At 44.6% G+C, this 22,170-nt stretch overlaps 1 protein-coding gene across 1 annotated transcript; it reads left to right on the top strand.

Annotated features, from left to right (window-relative positions):
- Positions 1 to 596: 596 nt before the first annotated feature.
- On the top strand, positions 597 to 20,190 carry ISM1 (isthmin 1). The gene is made up of 5 exons (XM_061461533.1): positions 597 to 2,988; positions 10,817 to 11,084; positions 14,236 to 14,379; positions 17,802 to 17,891; positions 19,528 to 20,190. The coding sequence occupies exons 1-5, from the start codon at positions 2,641 to 2,643 to the stop codon at positions 20,043 to 20,045; spliced, it is 1,368 nt and encodes a 455-aa protein (XP_061317517.1). The 5' UTR covers positions 597 to 2,640; the 3' UTR covers positions 20,046 to 20,190.
- The last annotated feature ends 1,980 nt before the right edge of the window (positions 20,191 to 22,170 follow it).

Genomic DNA, 22,170 nt, shown 5'->3' with positions numbered 1-22,170 from the left:
ATTGCAGTATGACACACAAGCCCCAAGGAGAAATAGCGTGGGCTTGTCCTAGCATGAAGGGGACTGCAAGAGGTAGCACTGCTTTTAGGCTACAGACACACTGTTTAACCTGTGTCATTCCTGCCAGCCATTAGTCAACCCTGCTCTTAAAGGCTTGAACTCCCCTTGCCAAAGCGGGGGACAAAGCTTGGCCATCACTGCCACTGGAAATACATAGCTAACATTGCACCAGGATGTTCTGATCATGTCCACCCAGAGCAAGCAGAGTGTTCCATCCTCTTCCTCACTGCAGCAGCTTTTGGGACAGGGCAGTTACCATGGTCCCCCTCAGTTCTTCTTCTTAAACAACCCCAACTCAGTCTGTAATTAATGACAGTCCCTGCCCCAAGCACCTTGGTAGTGGGCCTGATCAGCCTGATGTCATTACTTCACCATGACAATATTCTAACTAGCTCCATGTGATATTCCATCTGTCTGACACTATTAAAAACTTTTTATATAGCCCTTATAATTGTAGTTGCCGAGCTCCCCACAAACATCACAGTGAGGAAGGGAAGTGCTGTTATCCCCACTGAGGCACAGACAGACCATGACCTGCCAAGATCACACAGCAAGTCTTATCAGAGAATTAAATGAAGGTCTCTGAAGTCCTTGGCTAGCTCTAGCTGTACCGTATGTTAATGTGGCACATCAAGGATGCTCCTGGAGTAGCAAGCAGCTAGGGCAAGTATGAAATTGTATGTGAGGATTTTAGTATTTCTTAATAAAATCTTACTTTATTTTCAGTAAAGGTAAGATTATGGGCACAATGTCCCAGAAAAAACTAGTTAAGTAGCACATCTTTTTTGGTTCCTGTCCAAAGTAATTTAATAACGGCACAATTACACCTCGTTGTTAGTCAGACATAACTGAGAAGCCATTTAATCCTCATGTATGAAGTAGTCTGCAGTTAAATTCTGTTAAATTAAAGCTCTAGCATATGGGTAAGGAACCTAAAGCCAGCTAAGTGACCTTCAGTTTTGTTTACCAGAGCTTACTGCTGTGTGATTTGCTTTCTACTTTGTATTGAATGAGGGATGTGTTAACGGGTGGCCCACCCAAGCATCTGAAAGCCCTACCTGGTCTTCTGCAAAGAGAAGCATTCTTGATTTAGCCTTAAAGCAATACAGACTGTCAGGAGCACATACAGTTTTAGCTCTGTGCTAATTCAGACTGGACTTTTTGCATCTACGTTGTATATTGAAAGTGCCAAAAGGGACTTTTACACATCCGAGTATAACCGTTCTGACTGTGAAAATACCAAGACAACATTAATTCTGCTAAATCTGCTTTTGCTCTTTGCACATGCAGTGCAGCAACAAGAGCAGAGTAGAATCACCTTAGTTTTTTGCTTGAGACTTGTTTCACATAGTCCCAGATTAACTCTTAAATCTTGGTTTATTTAAGTCACCGGGTATTTTCCTATAACTTGCACGGATTATATTGTAAAAATCTCTTCAAAGGTCAATTTAGAACCTTCTAAGCAAATAAACACGAAGTAAAGGAAAAGGCATTGGCACTGTTATCTAGCTGAGAGCTTAACAAAAGGTATGCTAGCTTAATTTGAGCCAGGAGAGCTGGATGGAGATTGCGTTTAACCAGAAATGCTGGCAAAAATATGCTTCAGTAGAGCCAGAATCACATGTGGCCATTCCACTTTAATTGTGCTTGTTTTAAAAGATAGGTCTTTAACATTTACCCTCTCCATGCTTGCTGTCTTTTTATGAACTGAAAATAAAAGCTCCCCAGGCAGTCGTACTAAGACCTCAAGCCTAACATTTTTCAGCTGAGTCAAATGCAAAACCTGCGCTCAATCTGCCCCATGCATTTTTTGTAGCCATAAGAAGATTGGACTGGTTTCCTTCCCGAGTCCCCAGGCCGGTCCTAACCCAGGGAGCCAGTGTTTTGATACTAAATGTGTCTCCTCAGTGAGGTCAAAGGCAGTGGCAGCAGTGCTACTGGTTCCAAGGCAGCCTGCTGTAATGTACTACAACACCCGAAAGTACGCTCAACAATAACAAAAGCATTAACCGCTGACCCACAACTTGGTGAAATTCAATCCCACCATTAGGCAAACATGAAAATGAGATCCCAGAGGAAGGAAGGTTCAGATGTTCAAGACCAGAGAAATTGGGTGAGGAACACAGGCGACGAGATGGGAAGTTGTTGCAGACTGAGGGGAGGGAAGGGGAGGTTGCCAGTTCAGCGGTAGGATCTTTTAATACCAGAAATTTCAACATGCATTTAGGCAGTGTTTTTGCTCCACTTTGGATCAAAGCAAGCTAAAACCATTTATAATAAAGATACTTTTCACTATTTTAGGGACATGTTTAATGCGATATTGTTTGATTTCCCAGGGGTTGCATAATGTTTCCAGATTTGTTTCCAGATTTGCTCTAAGTTAGATGCTTGTGTCAATGTGAAAGTGCTCACCACAAGGCTGGAGTGTTAGAGGAGCCTGAAAGAGCTAAGCACCCAAGTCTGACTCTGGTTTATCTTGTTTCAGGTGGGTTACAGATTTACACCACTGTCTCTAAGTATATTTCAGTGAGGGTCAGATGCACCCTAGAAAACACAAGTGATAAGTTCTGTGTCTCAATAATGAGTAATGGTCCATGTGCTGCAGCCATCATTGGCAGGAGGCTGGAGACGGGGCACTGGCAGGACTGCATGCTCTCTGTTGTTGTTACAGTGCCTTGCTTTTCTCCCCAGAACACACTCACTGCAGATGACCATTCTCCTGAACACAGCTTCACCCTGAACCCTGAGGACAGAAGAGAATACCCCGATCTCCAGGCTGCCCACCGGCCATTCCCCAAGCAGCGCTTCAGGCAGGAGAACGGGCATACATCCTTGCAAAGAGATGGACCCAGATCTTTCCTCCTGGATCTCCCAAACTTCCCTGACCTGTCAAAAGCAGATATCAATGGGCAGAATCCAAACATTCAGGTACAAATTTATGTTAACGTGTGGGGTTTTTTATGAGCTGCACAAAATGTTTTACTGAACCGTGACAACTTTCAGCCTGGCTTCTACGATGTGCAGTCAGGACACCTTGTCTCTCTACCAGTAGCACCAAGAAAGAATGACTATAATATATACAATATATACATGTCTATAAAGTAGTTTTTGCCTTAACTGAATGCATAGATTTCATTTTTGGTTTTATTTTCTCTGTGGATAGTGTTGATTGCGTAAGTGTGAGCATCACTACAGACCCATTTATGATACTGAAGCCATCTTTGCTGTTGCCATTTTGGAACATATTATCTTTGTCGATATTAAATGGGCATTTTAAATTCTGTTTTCAATTCTCTCTTGCAAACGTTGTTTGCGAAGAGCATCTCTTTTGGCATGCTATTAGAAAACGCAACCATCCCCAAAGTTTATAAGACAGCAAGTCTTTAAGTTTCGCCTCAAAACGTGGTCCTCAGTATGGAACCAAGACTCAAAGTTAATCTCTGCAGCAGCTGCCTGGAGTTAAGAAAAAAAAAGTTGACTGCAAGAAACTTTGTTATTCCTCAAACTGTTCTTGGGTTTGGAATGGCCTCTTACAAGCCACTTGCATCTTGAAACTTCAAGGATTAGCAAGAGGAAAAAATGAGTGATTTGTTTTTAATTCAGAGCCTTAAAGCAAAATTGGCATTAATAAGCAGTCTTTTTTAACCAAAACAATAACGTGAAATGTTGTTCTGCCTAAGATGTACTTATAAAAACAATACACTAACAGAACTGGTTTTCTGGTTAAATTAATTCCTGGCTTCGTATAGTTCCCCAGCCCACAAAATTACCATTCTTTTGATATGTCTAAGAAGTATGTACATAAAGATATAATAAATCTGTTGGTGAGAGAGCAACATGATCAGAGGGCTGGAGCACCTCTCCTGTGGAGACAGGCTGAGAGGGTTGGGATTATTCAGCTGGAAAAGAGAAGGCTCGGGGGAAATCTTGTTAGAGTCTTCCAATACCTAAAGGGGCTGACAAGAAATCTGGAGAGGGACTTTTTACAAGGGCCTGTAGTGACAGGACAAGGGAGAATGGCTTTAACCTGACAGAAGGAAGATTGAGATTAGACATTAGGAAGAAATTCTTCCCTGTGAGTGTGCTGAGGCGCTGACACAGGGTGCCCATAGAAGCTGTGGCTGCCCCATCCCTGGCAGTGTTCAAGGTCAGGTTGGACGGGCTTGGATCAGCCTGGTCTAGTGGAAGGTGTCCCTGCCTGTGGTAGGGGGTCAGAAATGGATGAACTTTAATGTCCCTTCCAACTCAAACTGTTCTGTGATTCTGTGTTCAGGCGAGTGCAAGCTGTCTCCAGTGACCCTCCATTGCATCATAGATGGCTTACAATGTTAAGAAGTTGAACAGATTTGGATCAACGGCACGGCCAATATTTGATGGGCCAAGGTAGTAAACGTGCTCAACATGTGCTGACTGTGTACATCCCTCACACTAGGACAAGCCTTCCAGAAAGCCTTAGGAAAGGAAGGCAGGGAAGTATAGGGGCCCCAGATTGTGGCATGAGGTAAACAGTGTAACATCATTGTTTGAACAGTATGTAAACCACAGAGGAAGACAAGGGGAAAAAACAACCTTCTCTGATTGGTAACAGCGTTTAATGTTTAGACCCAGGGAAGAGATAAATGGAAACATTTCTCTGGATTGTCTTTATAGGAAGTGCTTTCTGCTATGACCTCTTTTTCCACCACCTGATCTTGGAACACATGTCAGCAGAGTTGCTGGACTCTGAGAACTGGGAAGCCTGGTCCTGTAAACTGGGAAACATTGAGCAACATTAATCCCAGAGCTCTTGTGCACAAGATCAGCTCGTTCTGAAACAGGCTCCCTAAGTTCTGCGTTATGTTTACTCTGCTTACTTATGTGCATTGATAAGGATATGCAAAGCTGCTTTAAGTTCCTGGTTGACAGTCCTGGAGCAGGTCAGGCATCGTGGAGATACAACTCCCATTAGTTCATTACGCAGTCAGTGAAAGTTTATTTCTTTTCCTAAAAGGTGGCTTACTCTGTTGGGAAACCCAGGATTACAGTGAATTCTTTCTCTTTAAACAGTACTGCGCTGACCTGAATGGAAATAATGCCAGTTGTTGATTTGCACATTTCTCATCAGCTGTTTGGCAGGTGAGAGCCGAATCGATGCTCATTTGGCCTTTTACACAATGGCTTCAGGCTCTGTAAATTACAACCCTGGTGTTGTTAATTTGAGAGTCCTCTTAAGACTGTGAGATTGGAAAGGAGAAAAAAGCCTGTGTGTGTTGATCTAGCACAATGGCCACATTTACTTCTCGAAGCCCCACGACTTCTTTTTGTTTCTACTAGTACCAACCTACGTAGACCAAAAATAACATTTTTTTAAGGGAAATTATACCTGGAAATTTTAAAAACCCTAGTAAACAGGCATGAACCACAGCCTGAAAAGCAGGTTGAAAAGATATTCCAATGGGCTCTCCTTATGCCCAGTCCTTCTCTCGTTTCCCATGAGATGGCAATTGCTGTATCATGCTCTGGTTGTGTGCTCTTTCAGGAAGTGGTAGATATCATAGAATCATAGAATAGTTAAGGTTGGAAAGGACCCTAAGATCATCCAGTTCCAACCCCCCTGCCATGCACAGGGACACCTCATACTAAACCATCTCACCCAAGGCCTTATCCAACCTGGTCTTGAGCACTGCCAGGGATGGAGCATTCACAACCTCCCTGGGCAACCCATTCCAGTGCCTCACCACCCTAACAGGAAAGAATTTCCTCCTTATATCCAATCTAAATATTAATCTATATCAGAACACCATCACAGGAATTATGACAATTAACATGCTCCCAGATAATACTGTATTTATCAGGTGACAATCAAATATAAGTACAGTGGACTGTCTTCTAGGAAAAACTTCAGAAACAGCAGTTGGAGCTGCAGTAATCCAAATGCAATGTGACTTTTTGTGTGCAAGATCAGGACAACCCTTACTGGTCTATCTAAGGCATTCTAGCCTTGTAATATCACCCATCATTTCAAGTGGGATTTTATGCTTTAGCATAAATGGCCTTCTATGATGGGGCTACAGAACTGATGGACAGGGGTAGAGCAGTTGATGTCGTCTACCTGAACTTGTGTAAAGCGTTCGACACTTTCCCACACAACATCCTTGTCTCTAAATTGGAGTGACATCAATTTGATGGATGGACCACTCGGTGGATAAAGAACTGGCTGGATGGCCGCACACAAAGAGTTGTGGTCAATGGCTCCATGTCTGGCTGGAGAACAGTAACGAGTGGTGTCCCTCAGGGATCGGTGTTGGGACCGGTCTTGTTTAACATCTTCGTTGCTGACATGGACAGCCGTGTTGAGTGCGCCCTCAGCAAGTTTCCCGATGACACCAAGCTGTGTGGTTCGGTTGATACCCTGGAGGGAAGGAATGCCATCCAGAGGGACCTCAACACGCTTGTGAGGTGGCTGATGCCAACCTGATGAAGTTTAACCATGCCAAGTGCAAGGTCCTACACCTGGGTCGGAGCAATCCCAGGCACAGCTACAGGTTGGGCAGAGAAGAGATTCAGAGCAGCCCTGCGGAGAAGGACTTGGGGGTGTTGGTTGATGAGAAAATGAACATGAGCCGGCTTCAGTGTGTGCTTGCAGCCCAGAAACCAACCGTATGCTGGGCTGCATCAAAAGGAGCATGACCAGCAGGGTGAAGGAGGTGATCCTGCCCCTCTGCTCTGCTCTTGTGAGACCTCACCTGGAGCATTGTGTGCAGTTCTGGTGTCCTCAACATAAAAAGGACATGGAACTGTTGGAACAAGTCCAGAGGAGGCCACAAGGATGATCAGGGGACTGGAGCACCTCCCGTATGAAGACAGGCTGAGAAAGTTGGGGCTGTTCAGCCTGGAGAAGAGAAGGCTGCGTGGAGACCTCATAGCAGCCTTCCAGTATCTGAAGGGGGCCTATAGGGATGCTGGGGAGGGACTCTTCATTAGGGACTGTAGTGAGAGGACAAGGGGTAACGGGTTAAAACTTAAACAGGGGAAGTTTAGGTTGGATATAAGAAGGAAATTCTTTCCTGTTAGCGTGGTGAGGCACTGGAATGGGTTGCCCAGGGAAGTTGTGAATGCTCCATCCCTGGCAGTGTTCAAGGCCAGGTTGGACGAGGCCTTGGGTAAGATGGTTTAGTGTGAGGTGTCCCTGCGCATGGCAGGGGGGTTGGAACTGGATGATCTTAAGGTCCCTTCCAACCCTAACGATTCTATGATTCTATGTAGTTCTTCCTGAAACATGGTCTTCCAGTTGCTCAGGGCAATGTTTATGCCGTTAAAGGGAATTCAGAAACATTGTCTCAGTAAACAGGATGAAGTACACTGAACTTTTCATGCACTCCAACAGGCAGGGATATATTTATCTTCTGTATAGTTTTGGCCAGGAGAAACTTGGATGTTGGTGTCTCAAGACATCTGTGCTTGATCCATTTGTTTCGTTCGAAGGTGACTGCAAATCTGTTGTTCTAATGTACCTATGCCAATTGTTTTTAACCATTTTTAGAGGAACATCATAATCTGTAGCGCACACAGCCATAGAAGAAGTGACTTCATCTTAGGTTTGAATACTTCTGGAGATGACTGTGGATTTAGACCAGGACCATGTTACCACAGACATTTTTGGAAGCTTGAGAAAAAAAAAGTAAATAATCTCTATAGTTTTGATAATCACTGGAGGAAAAAATCAGAGGAAAAGAAGTTTTTTAAACAGTCTCCAAGATAGAAGTCCTAAACCAGATCTATTTCTTAATTTTTGAGAGAACATGTTTTTGTTGGAGTCGTTACACAGCGTGAAAGCTTTTCCAGAGCTGCTTTAAATGCCTGGTTTTAACTACTCTAGATCTGATTACTTTTTTCCTTTCTATAAACAACCCCCAGTGTGGAAACCGATCAAACAAGACACGTGTTTGTGTGTCAGGTACATGTACCATGTATGTGCAGTCATGGGCTAATGTTAAGTCTGTCTGTAAGGACTGGGATGAATCCAGTGAATACTGGATTTTCAGGATTTCAGGCTGGGATAGGGAGCAATAGCTCACCCGAAGCAGCCTCTTCTCTTCCCTCTGCCCTAACTTTGGGTCATACTATGGGGGGACTACAAGGCTTACTCACTGATTTCCTCCCTGCTTCTGGAAAGTCCATTGGACGCAAATGGGGCTGAGTCCCTGAAACACACAGATTTACAGTCAACTGAAGCTGCCTTTGTTTTTCATCTCCAAGAGTGGCAGTTCAGGCAATCCCAAGTTTCTTTATAGAGTTTCCTTCACTCTGTGTTTTTTATGCTGCAATTTAAACGAATAACTCAGTAATCAAAGCTTAAAACAGCAGAGAGAGGAATATAGATGTGTGTCAGCATTGGATTTTGCTTTGGTTATGTTCAGTTTTTAAATGGGCAGCGTGTTGGGAAACTCATTTTAACGGCCTCTGCTATAAGCCTCTTTGGTAGTAAAAGCAGACTGAAGAGGGATATCTGATTGCACAGACACATCTTGAAAGTGAGTTAGTGGCAGTGCTGTTGGAGGTCTGGTGAGGTCTAACGGTGCTGGAAGCTTGTGTGTTACACCTGCCTCTCTTCCCCTGTGCAGCACAAAGCTCAGCAGGAGTGTCTCTGTCCCTACAAACCCTCTTTTGCTTAAACTGACCTGGCATCCTGAATAAGGATTTCAAATCAAATCCCTATGGTTTTTCAAACCATACCTGCCTGAAGCAAAGTGAGTTCATGCTTGTTGACTATCACATAACCACAGATTTCCAAAGCAAATGGAATGGTTATCAAGTGCCCCCCGCCTTTTTTATGAGGTTTTCTTTGCTTTGGGTTTTTTTGTTTGGGCTTGTGTTGCTTTTGGGTTTTTTCCACTCTGCTGAGTTATTGCTTACAGAGTTAATGTGGTCTTAAATATACTTGCTACTACAATACTGGAGTCCTACTAATTTTCACATGGGCAGTACTAAAGCCTTGCGACCGCTCAGTAACAGTTTCCTTTCACTTATTGTGAAAACCCTGTTTTCCTTGGATAGATGCAACACTTTTGAGTCCCTGAACAAACCCTCATGTCTTCAAACTTATGAAATCCATTTTAATTCTTGGTCTGTAGAAACTGAGGTTTAATGAAGTAATCATTCCAAGTCCATATTTAGTCTGGGAGTAAAATATCTTTTGTGTAAAGATGCTATTAGGCAGACAACTGCACTTTCCCTCGCTCTTGCTCTTTCTCCCAGTGGAGCTTCTTAGTAGCCTCAGAGTCATTTCATTTCAATGGCTTGGTCTATGGTCAAATGCAAAGCATGAAATAGATGCAAAATCCCCTCTCTCCAAAAAAGGATGTGTGGGCATTGTCTGTGCAGCTGTGTTGGCAGCTCCGAAGCTATGGCAGCAGTTCTGGGTTTTGTCTATATCACACTCCTCTGTGGTGCACAGGTAGCTGAAGAAACATGGACACTTTTCTTTCTTCTTTATGTGTGTGTCTTGTGATGTTGCTAATAATAACTGTATAAAATGAAACCTTTAATCCACAATGCAAATCCATAGAGCTGGGTAACTGTTTTTTAGTATAACAGAACATTATTCTGTTATTCCTGGTTTTAGACAACCCAATTTTCATGGAGTAATGTCCTGAAATACTGCTTTCTAAATCTGTAAACAACGAAGAATACATCTGTGCCTATATTAGACCTTATAGATCTCTCTGATAGTCAGTGCTGTATCATGGTTGTTTAGCCAGTCCATTGTAATCACTGAACCACATACATTAGCACGAAGCATCAGTGCACTTATGATTTCTCTCTGGCCACACAATGCTTGCATGACTCACAGAGCTGGAGTTTCTGATGCCTAGTTCCTATTTCTACCTAAATAGCCACCTATATGCACGCAGTATTTATCCAAGAGTTCCATAATTACACATTGTTTGACACAGAGAAGGAGTAATCAAGGGGTATTCCTGTGCTCAATTATATTTACATTCATGTGTCTGTGAGAGAATTGGGCAGCAAGCATTGAGTCTTGGCTCTGGGCTTCTATAGAGACTGTGACCGAGTTGTGTATCATTGTACATAGGGAGGACCTACTTCAGAGGGCTTAGCAGTGACTTACTCAGCGATGGCTGGAAGAGCTGCTGGCTCTCATCACGGCAGCGTGTGGTCTCACATGCTGGGTGACAGCCCACCCGTGATGTGGTGGAAGCACTGGTGCCACAGGATGGGCCCTGCAAGGGGCTGGGCTGAGCTTCTGCAAGGCAAGGCAGACCCTGCGCTCTGCATCTTCCACATCTGCACTTCTGGTCTTACTCAGCCCTATCTTGAGCCAGTCCAAGTCCTTGAAACGGGTTCTGCACACTGGTGTGCTTCATGCTTGCTTCAAAATGAGCCTCAACGTAACAAGAGTATCAGATTTGGGTTTCTTTTTCCTGGTCATGTATGTTTGGCTTTAAACATCTTTTCCCCTTAAGGCAGCGAATTCTCCTGCAAAGCTTTTAGGCACAGCATGGGTTATTCTTTTGTGCAGGGTTTTTCCTAGCCTTTGTTCCAAGGTCTGATTCAGCAGAGGTAGCAGAAGGAATCATTCAGCCGCTGCATATCTCTGGGCTCAGTAACCCACATATGGTTTACAACATGTGAACCCTACAGGATAACACAGCCCTTTTGCAGGGCAACACCAGTCACTTGTCTTCACTGTATAGAAAGTTTCCCACTGACTAGGAGGAGACACTGACAGGCTGGTCTGTTTTGAATCCCATAGGTTACCATTGAAGTGGTGGATGGCCCTGACACCGAGACGGACAAGGATCTGCAGAAAGAGAGCAGCAAGCCTAGCTGGCCAGTCCCATCGCCTGAATGGAGAAACTGGTGGCAAAGGTCCTCCACCTTGACTCGCATGAGCAGCGGTGACCAGGACTACAAGTACGACAGCACTACTGAGGACAGCAACTTCCTAAACCCTCTCGGTGGGTGGGATAGTCATGCACCCAGTCACCGGACATTTGAGTCCAAGGAGCAGCCAGAGTATGGTAAGTTTGCATTCCAGGCCTCGTATGGGCATCTTGGGATTGTAAAAACGAGTTTGGGGGAAATGAGAATGGCGAGGCATCGCTGAGAGCGTGCCAAGCAAAACAGGGTTTTTCAGCATGTGGCTTTTGTTCATCAGCTTTTAAATACGAAGCTGCGCAGATGCACAGGCTGTACTGTGGTAGCTGCATTCCACTGGTAAGTCTATAATCTTGAAAATCATACCAGTTATCCCATAAAAGGACCTTTTTTTAGTCCTAAGTGTACTTTTTTTAAAAGCAAAGGAAACAAGGTTTCGCATTTATTTTTAGAGTAAGGAGAAGTACAAATTTAGAGTTGTGCGGTGGTCTGGGAGCCCAAATGTAATTATTGGATAAATGAGCGAGATCTAAGACATGGTAGTATTTGGTGGATACACAAATAAGATGAATTATGTTGGTGCATGCGTGGGGAGTGGCATATGCAGCAGGAACATTGTGTATTTGCGTGTGCAATTCTCTTCCAGATGTGTCATGGTGAAAACAATTGTTTTCAGCTTGTTGCGTGAAACAGCTGCAGAAACTGGAAACAGAGGGGAGCTACAGTCACTCACTGCCCCAGCGGGCTGTAACTGCCCGCATGAGAATGACTCAAGGGAGGTGAACTAATAGGTGCTCACAGGTAGCACAGAGACTCTCGTATTCAAGGTGTATGTAAATATAAACCCAGATGTTGTTAGAGCAGGGCTTCGAAGCCACAGTACTTTTACCCTGGCAATTCTGTGGCATTCCCTAAATACTGCAGAGTGGTTCTCGTGCACTGCTTCATCTCGTTTTTCCCCTCTTTTGGTTATCTTGCAGTCCTAGAGACTTAACAATTGAAAGAGACTTCTCATGGAATCGCGTGTTTAAACACATACATATGTATTAAATTTTGTGGCCAGAAGATTAGAGTCTGTCCTTTCTTTCTGCACCTGCATTTATTTGTGGGCACACTTTATTGCCAAGAATTCATATATTAGGCAGGTAAAATAAAATTGCTTTTGCAAATAATTGTGGTAGAAAAACATTAATAAGCATTACAGCAGGGGGGTTGGAACTGGATGATCTTAAGGTCCTTTCCAACCCTAACTATTCTATGATTCTATGATTACAGATATAAAAATGGGAAGAACAGGTTGTGCTCCAGCTGAAAACCTAATGTATATTTAACAGTAGATACTCTGTGTTTCACACTGCAGTATAAACACTAGGTAGGTAGGCCTAGAAATTGTCCCAGAGCTCTCTGCTGTACACCGGAGCACCCTACTGATCGGAGAAGACTCCTGGCCTTCGTGGACTAACCTAAAATGTCATGTGCCATTGGCCTTGGCCAGGAGGATCATAGAATCCTATGAACACAGAATGGTTTGGGTTGGAAAGGACCTTAGGGTCATCCAGTTCCAACCCCCTGCCATGGGCAGGGACACCTCACACTAGAGCAGGTTGCTCCAAGCCTCATCCAGCCTGGCCTTGAACACTGCCAGGGATGGGGAAGCCACAGCTTCCTTAGGCAGCCTGTGAGGCAGTGCCTCACCACCCTCATAGTGAAGAACTTCTTCCTTATATCTAACCTAAATCTTTCCCGTTTAAGTCTGAACCCATCACCCCTTGCTTGTCCTAGCAGCAGATCCTACCTGTATGAGGCTTTTATGCTAGTACCACCCATCGCTTCATGGCTCTGTTTCCCTTGTCCTCCCAGGATTTTGGGTCTTTGCGTACAAGCATTAACCATGCTCCCATCCACCATGGACACCTGATGCCAGTGTGGTGGCTTCCTGATTGGCAGCCATGTAAGAAAAGGAGGAAAAGCACACGAGGTCCCAGCCATGAGGAGCTCACATCTAGGCAGCTTGCTGCGAGTGAGATATATAACCTTGCCATACTCCTGGCAATAAATGTTTAATAGCACCCCACAGAGTTGTCATCAGTCATTACATATGGTACAAATCAAGTTACGTGTTCTACTAACCAGCTCAGGAAGCCCACAGACAGCATGGCAGTGAGGGGGGAGTGGGAATCACATGCAGCCCAGAGGCCAGTGCATGCAGGGGTCTGTCCCTGGCTCTTGCCTCTACATACAAATCCTGCTTATAGCAATAGAGCAGGGCTGGCTCAGAGTCACTAAGCCCAGTTTTGCTTTGCTGCCAGTGCTGCTTTAACCCCAGTGAGCAAAGGCTGCGAGTTATGATCATAGGGTCAGCCCAGTATCTCCTGTAGGCTGCAGAGAAATCCATTAAGCCAGACATTCCCTAGCAAGAGATCATGCTCAAGCAGGGGAGGCCAGTGAGAAGGCAAGGACACTGTGTATGGTTCATGGAGTCCATTTGAGGGCCTTCACAAGGTGGGATGTGCAAGGGGTAGCTCTGCAAACAAAGGTTCTAAGGTGTTTAGGTACTTACAGTGGCACTGAGCTATGGTGGTGCAGACTTGGTATGGTTTGCCCTTGGCTGTCTACCAGAACAGAATAAAGTTATGCTTTGTTTTCAGAAGGTTCCTGCTAGTAAACAGTCAGATTTGATGTTATTTAATAATTCACATGAAACACTACAAATTGCATGCTGTTCTGGGTGCAAGATGCCTATGCAGTTCCCTATACTCACAGCAGTATTCCTGCAGTATCTGTTTCCTGTTCAAGGGACTGAAAAACAAATTGCTGTTTTCACACATACCCCTCTGCCTCCCATAGCCCAACATGCTTGTGTCCTAAAAACTAATTGAGTATTGTTGTGCTATTGCTGTGTGTTTTGAAAAGACAAAAAAGAAAACCTCATTTACCCTGTGCCTGATTAGTCTGTGGTCAGAAAACATATTCCTGTACACAGGGAAATGATGTGGATAGACGTGCACTGTTAGTTCATGACCCAGCTCCGCAGCTGAGGGTTCTCAGCTGCCAAAAGGTCAAAAGAGAAAGGAAATATTTTTTCAAATCATGTTGCATGCATTTCCCTGAGGAGCATCAAGTGTGAAAACCATTTAAATAGCAGGCTTACGCCTGGCATTTAGCCCAAGCTTCAGGTAGAGACATCTGGATTCCATTCTTGTTTTGCCTGCTTAATAAAAACCACTACACAGTAGTTTGGGGCAGTAGGAGTTTTGTTTCTTCATTTCCTTCCTCATCTTTGTTCTCACACAGATTACATGGACGGCGAGGGAGACTGGAGCCCGTGGTCCCTCTGCAGCGTCACCTGCGGCAGCGGCAACCAGAAGAGGACGAGGTCCTGTGGGTACGCCTGCACGGCCACCGAGTCACGGACCTGCGACCGGCCCAACTGCCCAGGTATGAGCATGGCCAGGGAGCTGCTGGCTCAGCTGTGATGTCCAGAGAGCCACTGGCTCAGCTGTGATGTCCAGAGAGTCACTGGCTCAGCTGTGATGTCCAGAGAGCCACTGGCTCAGCTGTGATGTCCAGAGAGCCACTGGCTCAGCTGTGATGTCCAGAGAGTCACTGGCTCAGCTGTGATGTCCAGAGAGTCACTGGCTCAGCCGTGATGTCCAGAGAGTCACTGGCTCAGCTGTGATGTCCAGAGAGCCACTGGCTCAGCCGTGATGTCCAGAGAGTCACTGGCTCAGCCGTGATGTCCAGAGAGCCATTGGCTCAGCCGTGATGTCCAGAGAGTCACTGGCTCAGCCGTGATGTCCAGAGAGCCACTGGCTCAGCTGTGATGTCCAGAGAACCACTGGCTCAGCTGTGATGTCCAGAGAGCCACTGGCTCAGCTGTGATGTCCAGAGAGCCACTGGCTCAGCTGTGATGTCCAGAGAACCACTGGCTCAGCTGTGATGTCCAGAGAACCACTGGCTCAGCTGTGATGTCCAGAGAGCCACTGGCTCAGCTGTGATGTCCAGAGAGCCACTGGCTCAGCTGTGATGTCCAGAGAACCACTGGCTCAGCTGTGATGTCCAGAGAGCCACTGGCTCAGCTGTGATGTCCAGAGAGCCACTGGCTCAGCTGTGATGTCCAGAGAGCCATTGGCCCAGCTGTGATTGTGTTCACTGAGCTGGGGAGTGGGGAGAGGCAGGCAAGGGGCAGGAGAGCCATTCTGTCCACAAAGCCATGGGGCCATTCATTCCCTGGCTAGGTAAGAGTCCCAGTGGGAAGAGCCACACTGGTTTTCAAGGCCATTCATTAAATGGCAGGTTCTTTGCTAGCAATAATGCGCTGCTAGATCCAGTCCCCTGTCCCCTGGCACTTGAAAGACAAGTACAGGCTTTTCCGAGGCAGTCATCTCTGTGCACAGCACATTTGTATTCCAAGGGGTGAAATCTACTCTATGGAAACAAATTTGTATGAATTCTAGCATTTCAAAACAGCTGTGCTGTCACCTCAGTGACTCAGGTTTTGCTGTGCAATGGGTGGGCATGCCTGTCTTGTGACCAAAGAGCTCCCCCTCAGCTTTATGGCTTTTAAGTTTTGTGCCTAATATATACAGAGTTGCTTTAAGACTGCACGTGTATTAATATGGAAAAAAAAACAACCACTTCAGATACCTGCTTTGCATTTCACCCCAGAGATTTTGGGTCCATTGGGCATTAAGCTACAAGATTTCCTGTCCTGGAAAGTCAATTTTAAGGTGGAAATGTCACTTCTGTTTCCATACATAGTGCTTAATAATTGGAGAATTATAAACCAGCAGAGTTTGGTTCCACAACATCTGTGCACAATGGGATGAAGGAATGTGTAGTTTTGGCTTGACTGTATGCAGAATATATGGCCAAGGAGCCTTAACTTAGCTCCGACCCATCTATAGGCATTGGCATTTAAATGCCAGTAACGGAGGCATCCTTACCATCACACAGTGGTGAAAGCAGGGCTGAGCACTCAAACCTACGTCATAAACATTTAAAGCTGCTATGGAAAACTTTCCTGTGATGTTCTTTAAATGCTGCTGCCTGTTAGGGTTTAGGCAAATGTGTAATGCAGTGATGCAGGAGTTGCCACAATGCATGGGATATGCGCGATTTCGTTACTTCCCGAGATGGGAGAGAAATAAAAACACATGCTGTGGTGGTATGCGTTTCACTGAGTTTACTTAATGACTCAGAAAGGCAGAAATACTTAAACTGGAGGTCAGGTTTTTTGATGGGAAGTGAAATGTCAGCAGTGCTGGAGAGAAGACACAGGATCCCCAGTGAGAACGATAGAAGTTTCCCACTCGCAGGTAGATGTGAGTTGCAATCGCATCCATTGCCAGGTAATGGCTGCTCAGCACTTCAGGAGAAAAATGTTCCTGGATGCTCTCATGCATCCTAAACCTGCAATAATAAGGGGTTAATTCCAGAAGAGAGCATGTAGCCCCCACTTATACTCTCCAGTGTTTATTACCAGCTAGCATCAAACAGTGGCAAACTTGAAAGGAGATATTATGTCATATAACAGACCTCCGACGATAAGCAGGCAAAATATGTTCACTCTTTGGGGCTGTGCTGACATTTTTGAAATTACAAGGGCAAAGCTCAGCTTCTGCTGTTTGTAGTTCCAGCAGTGAATTAATGCCTTGTAATGGGTTCTTGGGTATCTATTATTCTGCATCTACTGCTGGAGTTAAGGCAAAACCCGATGATAATTTTATTGAAGAGCAGCCTGAGGCTGTTTTGAAGCTTTGCAAGCCACTATTATACCCCAGTTCAAAAGATCAGGAGAAAGTTCATTGGCGAGAAGTTGGATGCTGAACAGGCTCCATTATTAACCATATAGTTATCATATATTAAAGAGCTTTCTGCTCTCTTTGGAGGTCTTTAATTCAATGGAGAGGCAAAAAAAGAAACCCCAAACCTGTTCAAATGCTTCTTTGAAGAGACATTTGTTTTAAGGCTGCATGGCACAGAAATGAGGGAAGCATTGAGCTGGTAGGTAGGCCTACCCAAAGCAGCAATGAGAGGATGTTTACTTTGGCAAGACCAATTAATACATTTTCTGGCAAGACCTCTGTCTCTATGCTGATAGCAAACTTAACTGGAGGCTGTTGGAAGATCCTGGTATTAAACTGCTGTAGGTGGTAGGAGATGGGATTGATTGGAGAGGTTATTTATCTCATGCCTACTCACACTTTTCAACTCCCCAGACTGGGAGAGACCAACAAGCACCAATCTTCTTGTAGTAGCATCACTCTTCCTCCTACTTCATATATGGTTGGATGTGAACTTACCTGTCCTCAGGCATGTCTCTGTTTTAGAAGTAGCACAAAAGCTGTCTCTTTTCAGACACCACATTTTGCCCAACATGTTAGAGCTGCCATTGGGGCACTTGTTTGTAACTTGTGACCCATGCTCTCGAGAAGGTGCTGGTCACGTAAAGCTGACTAGGTGGCTTTTGGTAAAGCGTGTACAAAGCTCCAACTGGAATTACTGGGAGAGGCTGGCAAGCCTTGCTTCAGGAAGAGGAGGACCTGTGTCAGGTCCCTCACTACTGCCCTTGCACTGTGTTCATAACTGACCGCTTTGCTGCTTAAATATAATCTAAGCTCTGCAACTGGAAAACCTTTGACCTTTGGCCTAAGCTAATGCTTTATCCTCTGAACATCATAGATTCCATGGCCATTATACTTTTAAACAAACACCTCTTTGAGCAGCAACCTCAGGTTACTGCCCTGCTGAACAAAAGCACCTTGAAGAACTGGGGAAGGAGGGGTGGCAGGGAAGCAGTTGATCTCATTGTGTTTTAATAGGAAAACACCATCACAGCTAACATGTGTTTGTCTTAGGGATTGAAGATACCTTCCGCACAGCTGCCACAGAAGTGAGCTTACTTGCAGGAAGTGAAGACTTCAACGCTACCAAGCTGTTTGAAGTTGGTAAGCAGCCTTGTCACTCTTCCAGTAGTAGATAAGAGACTTCCTTAGATTTTCCTGGATTGACTTTTGCAGTAGGACCAAGGTTTTGAGTTTACCATTGAAAATGTCAGTAGTAAAGGCCATTTATTATCTTGCTTAAGTTTACGATCTGAACCTTAGCTTGCTTCTGCCATAAAACCTGCCTCCTCTTCAGCCTTAGTAAATGTCTCTGCTTCTCTCATTATAAACTGGTGGTTCTCTGTCCTAGTTCAGAAAAAGGGCTGTAAGGCTCCATGCTACTGGAGGAGGGGGGAAATCAAACACTGTGCTTTGAATCTTCAGCGTTATGCTGAAATAGCCTCAAATGGAAGATAGTGTAAAAGCATTTTAGGTACAGCTGAGAAAAAACAACAGTGACTTTTACAAGCGTGCACAGTTTTATAACTGTGTGCTCTGCAGTAGGGCTAGCCAGAGCAATTTTATAAGGCATAACTCAACACTGATCTATGTAAAACTGAGTTCAACATCTGTAACGTTCTGATTTCATGCCCCCAACGAAGCCGTAGTGTGGCCACTCTTTGACACTGGATGTGGGCTAACTGGATAAATAATGTAACCCAGCACCTCCCTTCTATGGTGGTAGAGCACAATAGGACTCTTTAAGGAGATAAAAAAACAGGACACAGTCACTAAGTAAATATTTTGCAAAGATGTTTGCTGTAAGAGTTTGAGGTCCCAGCCTTTGCCTTACCCCAGAGTCCTGTTAAGTAAGTGTGGAGCAAGATGTTCAGGGAGTTTTAAAACCCGTAGCATGATACAGACACGCTGAATAATGCTTTGGGTAGGAGATGTTTAACTGGATTCTCCCCAGACTCTTGTGAAATAATAAAGTGCCAGTATTAAATATGCTACTAGTCTATAAATCTCTTTAATCCTAGGTGTAAGTCATGGCTCTGGTGACATTAAATCCTCCTAACGTAGATACTCCAATATTATGTCACATGTGCCCTTCTAGAATCTGAATCACTTTTGGCTGCATTGGCCAGCTGTCAGTCTCCACGTTTGAACTACAGTTACTTGAAATACCCCTTTGGGAAGGTTGAGACCAAACAGAAAAAGTATTTGTTAGTTAAAGGAAAGACCAAATTAGGGCTTAATAATGAGCTTCAGAAAAAGCAATCCAGGCCTTGCTTGCCACCTTGGCATTTCTAGCGTCATGAGAAACTTCAACACGTGGATCTGCTGCTCTTACAAGGTGAGTGGTCTAGGGATTCAAACTGGAGACCAGCATCAAATCACCCTGACTCCCCTATTTCAGTTCTGTCACTTGTAAACCCCTAGTAGTTTGTAAACCCTCTTGTGCTGCATGGGGATGCTTGCAGCTTAATTAGAATCTGCCAGGTAGGAGGAAAGCTGAAGATTCTTCCTGGCACAGCTGTGCACTGTGATTCAGACTAGCACTGCCTGAGGCCCTAAAGGCAGTCACACATGTGATTTCTTCATCTGTCAAGACAGCACATTGCAGGGAGGCAAGCTCTGAGTGCCCTTTCCTTCTTAAGTAAAGCACTGGTGCTGGGCAGTTATTTGTTATCACTGATCATACGAACTGGGATGTTGCATAATGTCTCTTAAGTTTCCATTTCCTGCCATTAAACAGATACTGATAGCTGCGAAAGATGGATGAGCTGCAAAAGCGAGTTCTTGAAGAAATACATGCACAAAGTGGTCAATGATCTTCCCAGCTGCCCGTGCTCCTACCCCAGAGAAGTTGCATACAGCACTGCTGAAATCTATGATCGACTGAAGAGGAAAAACTTCCGCTGGAAAGATGCGAGTGGTCCAAAGGAAAAACTGGAGATCTATAAACCCACTGCACGGTACTGCATCCGCTCCATGCTCTCTTTGGAAAGCACAACGCTTGCAGCACAGCACTGCTGCTACGATGATAATATGCAGCTGATTACCAGAGGGAAAGGGGCAGGCACACCGAACCTGATCAGCATTGAATTCTCAGCAGAACTCCATTACAAAGTGGACATTCTGCCTTGGATTATATGCAAAGGTGACTGGAGCCGATACAATGAAGCGCGGCCTCCAAACAATGGGCAGAAGTGCACAGAAAACCCTTCAGATGAAGACTACTACAAGCAATTTCAAGAAGCAAGGGAATACTGAGATGTTCCTCCTCTTGAGACACAAAATAGCATTCGTTTCCTGGATGCCAAAGAACTGATAACGGCTGCTGCATTGTCTCCTTGACAGGGGTTGATCAGTTTCTTTCTAATGAATGTATATAGTTGTAATATAATACATAAGTATTTTTCATAGTGTGTGTAATTTATAAACACATATCTCTCTATCTCACACACACCTATTTTTACATACAGACATACATAAAACTTGTCCTGGTAGGATTTTATACTGCAATAATGTTCATTTAACAATGTGCATTTCATTTTATTCCCCAACTGTAACAGAAGTGTGAGGTGGAGGCAAGGGGGGGCAGCTGCCGTCACCGTCAGGCCCCAAGGCTCCAACTGAGGAGGGCAAATAGTTAAAAGTTGTTATAAACAATAGGATTGAAGAATGCACTCTTCCATATGGGAACGTTTTACAAGATTAATACACCTACAGCATCAGTTTTCTCTATAATTGACTTCATGACTAATCATATCTAAGAAAGGAAGACTATTTTTTTGGAAGGGTAATACTCAAAAGTGGCTATAGACAATTACTAGCAATTTTGTCTTGGTTTTCTTCCTGTTATGGTCGAGCTCGGGTCTTTGCAGCCCACCTGGGGTAGGCTTGCAGGGAGATGTATCTGTGGTTTTCCTATGGACCAGAAAAGGTCTGATGCAGTGATTGTGCAAGAGTTACAGGTCAGGTATGGAGCTACAGCCATCAGGGCTTATGTTCTACACTGGGAGCAGATCTTCAGGGCAGCTACCTGTAAACCGGGCATGCCATAGGTCACTGGAGGAGTGAGGCCAGAGGAGGAAACCATGTCAAAGGGAAATAAAAGGAAAAATCACAGTTGCTTCCCAATTTTCTGTAGGAAGAGTGTTGAGATCTGTTTGTTTCTTTCTTTTAAGAAAAGAAAGATCATTTTTTTAAAAGAAAACAAAAATCAGAGCACACATTTCTAAGCTCCCTGAGACAAAGTGTGCATCCAGCCCCTTTCCCCCATCTACCACACACCAAGTGCACAGCGTTCTACAGAAGAAGCTGTTCTTTCAGGAAGCTGTGTGGGAGGAACTATTGGTGAGTCAAAATGTCTTAAGTTTTAAAAAGCTAGCATTATTTTTGTAAAGTATTTATTGAATTGTAACAATAACTCACATGCGGGATATGTGTCTGACATGAGAGGCTTCTGCAGATGGAACTCGATTGCCAAGAACAAGGCTGTTGTTAGGCAAAGGTTTTACTTCCAAATTTTGATAGAGTGCCAGTTTACGTACGTAATCCTGTAATTAAGCAGCTGATAACCTGCATTCTTATGAAAGATAAAAACTACCCCATGGGTAAATAAACACAGTTCCATCCTCCAAAAGGCTGTCTTGCTGCAAGTCCATGTCTTCATTTGGAAAATTAAGACTAAATGTTACTAGAGTAATGCCTATTTTTGGGTTACGTGGGCTGATGTATGTGTGGAACCTCACACAGCGGCAATGCAAATCTTGCATTGCCATCAGTCTTAGCTGAAAGATTGGCCATGAAAGACAATTTCTCCTGCTATGCACATACACCCATCTACTCTGTAGGGCTTTTCTCTAGCTCTGTGTCCTTTCAGGTGCTGGTCAATTGCAGCTTCCTGGATAGATGTACATGTGCATGGCCCCCCAGCATCAACGTGTGCATGGCAAGTCTGCTGTGCCTGGGAAGCATCAGGCTTGTGTTGGTTTGCCCAAATGGTGAAAGAGGATTAAAAAGCAGCCTGGAGACCCGCTCTGACCAGAGGAGTGGTGCACATGCTGCAGAGGCTCTTTTACAGGCCAGGTTTCCAGAGAGACAATGGTCCCAGCAAAGCCATTGAGCACCCACAACAGCGACCTACCGAGGTGACCGCAGCAGCTGGAAGTCTTGGCCAAGCCATTGGATCTCCCCAGATGTGGGCTGGAGTTGGAGGTGGGGGGAGTCGTGGATGTATTATAGCACACGCTGGTGGTAACAAAACATGGTTGGTTGAGCAAGAGGGTAAACATGGGGATTGCTCCTTCATTTTTATAAAACCCAGGTTTTGCAGATTCTTGCGAGGTCGTAAGAAGGAGCCACCGGCTAGCAGAGCCAGGTAAATTGATCG

The sequence above is a fragment of the Pezoporus flaviventris genome, unplaced genomic scaffold, assembly GCF_033815535.1.
Source record: "Pezoporus flaviventris isolate CSIRO_AGI_PZ_B2104156 unplaced genomic scaffold, CSIRO_AGI_Pfla_v1 ptg000031l, whole genome shotgun sequence".
Lineage (NCBI taxonomy): Eukaryota > Metazoa > Chordata > Aves > Psittaciformes > Psittacidae > Pezoporus > Pezoporus flaviventris.
The sequence above is the reverse complement of the archived record's forward strand: the minus strand, read 5'-3'. Positions and strand labels throughout refer to the sequence as shown.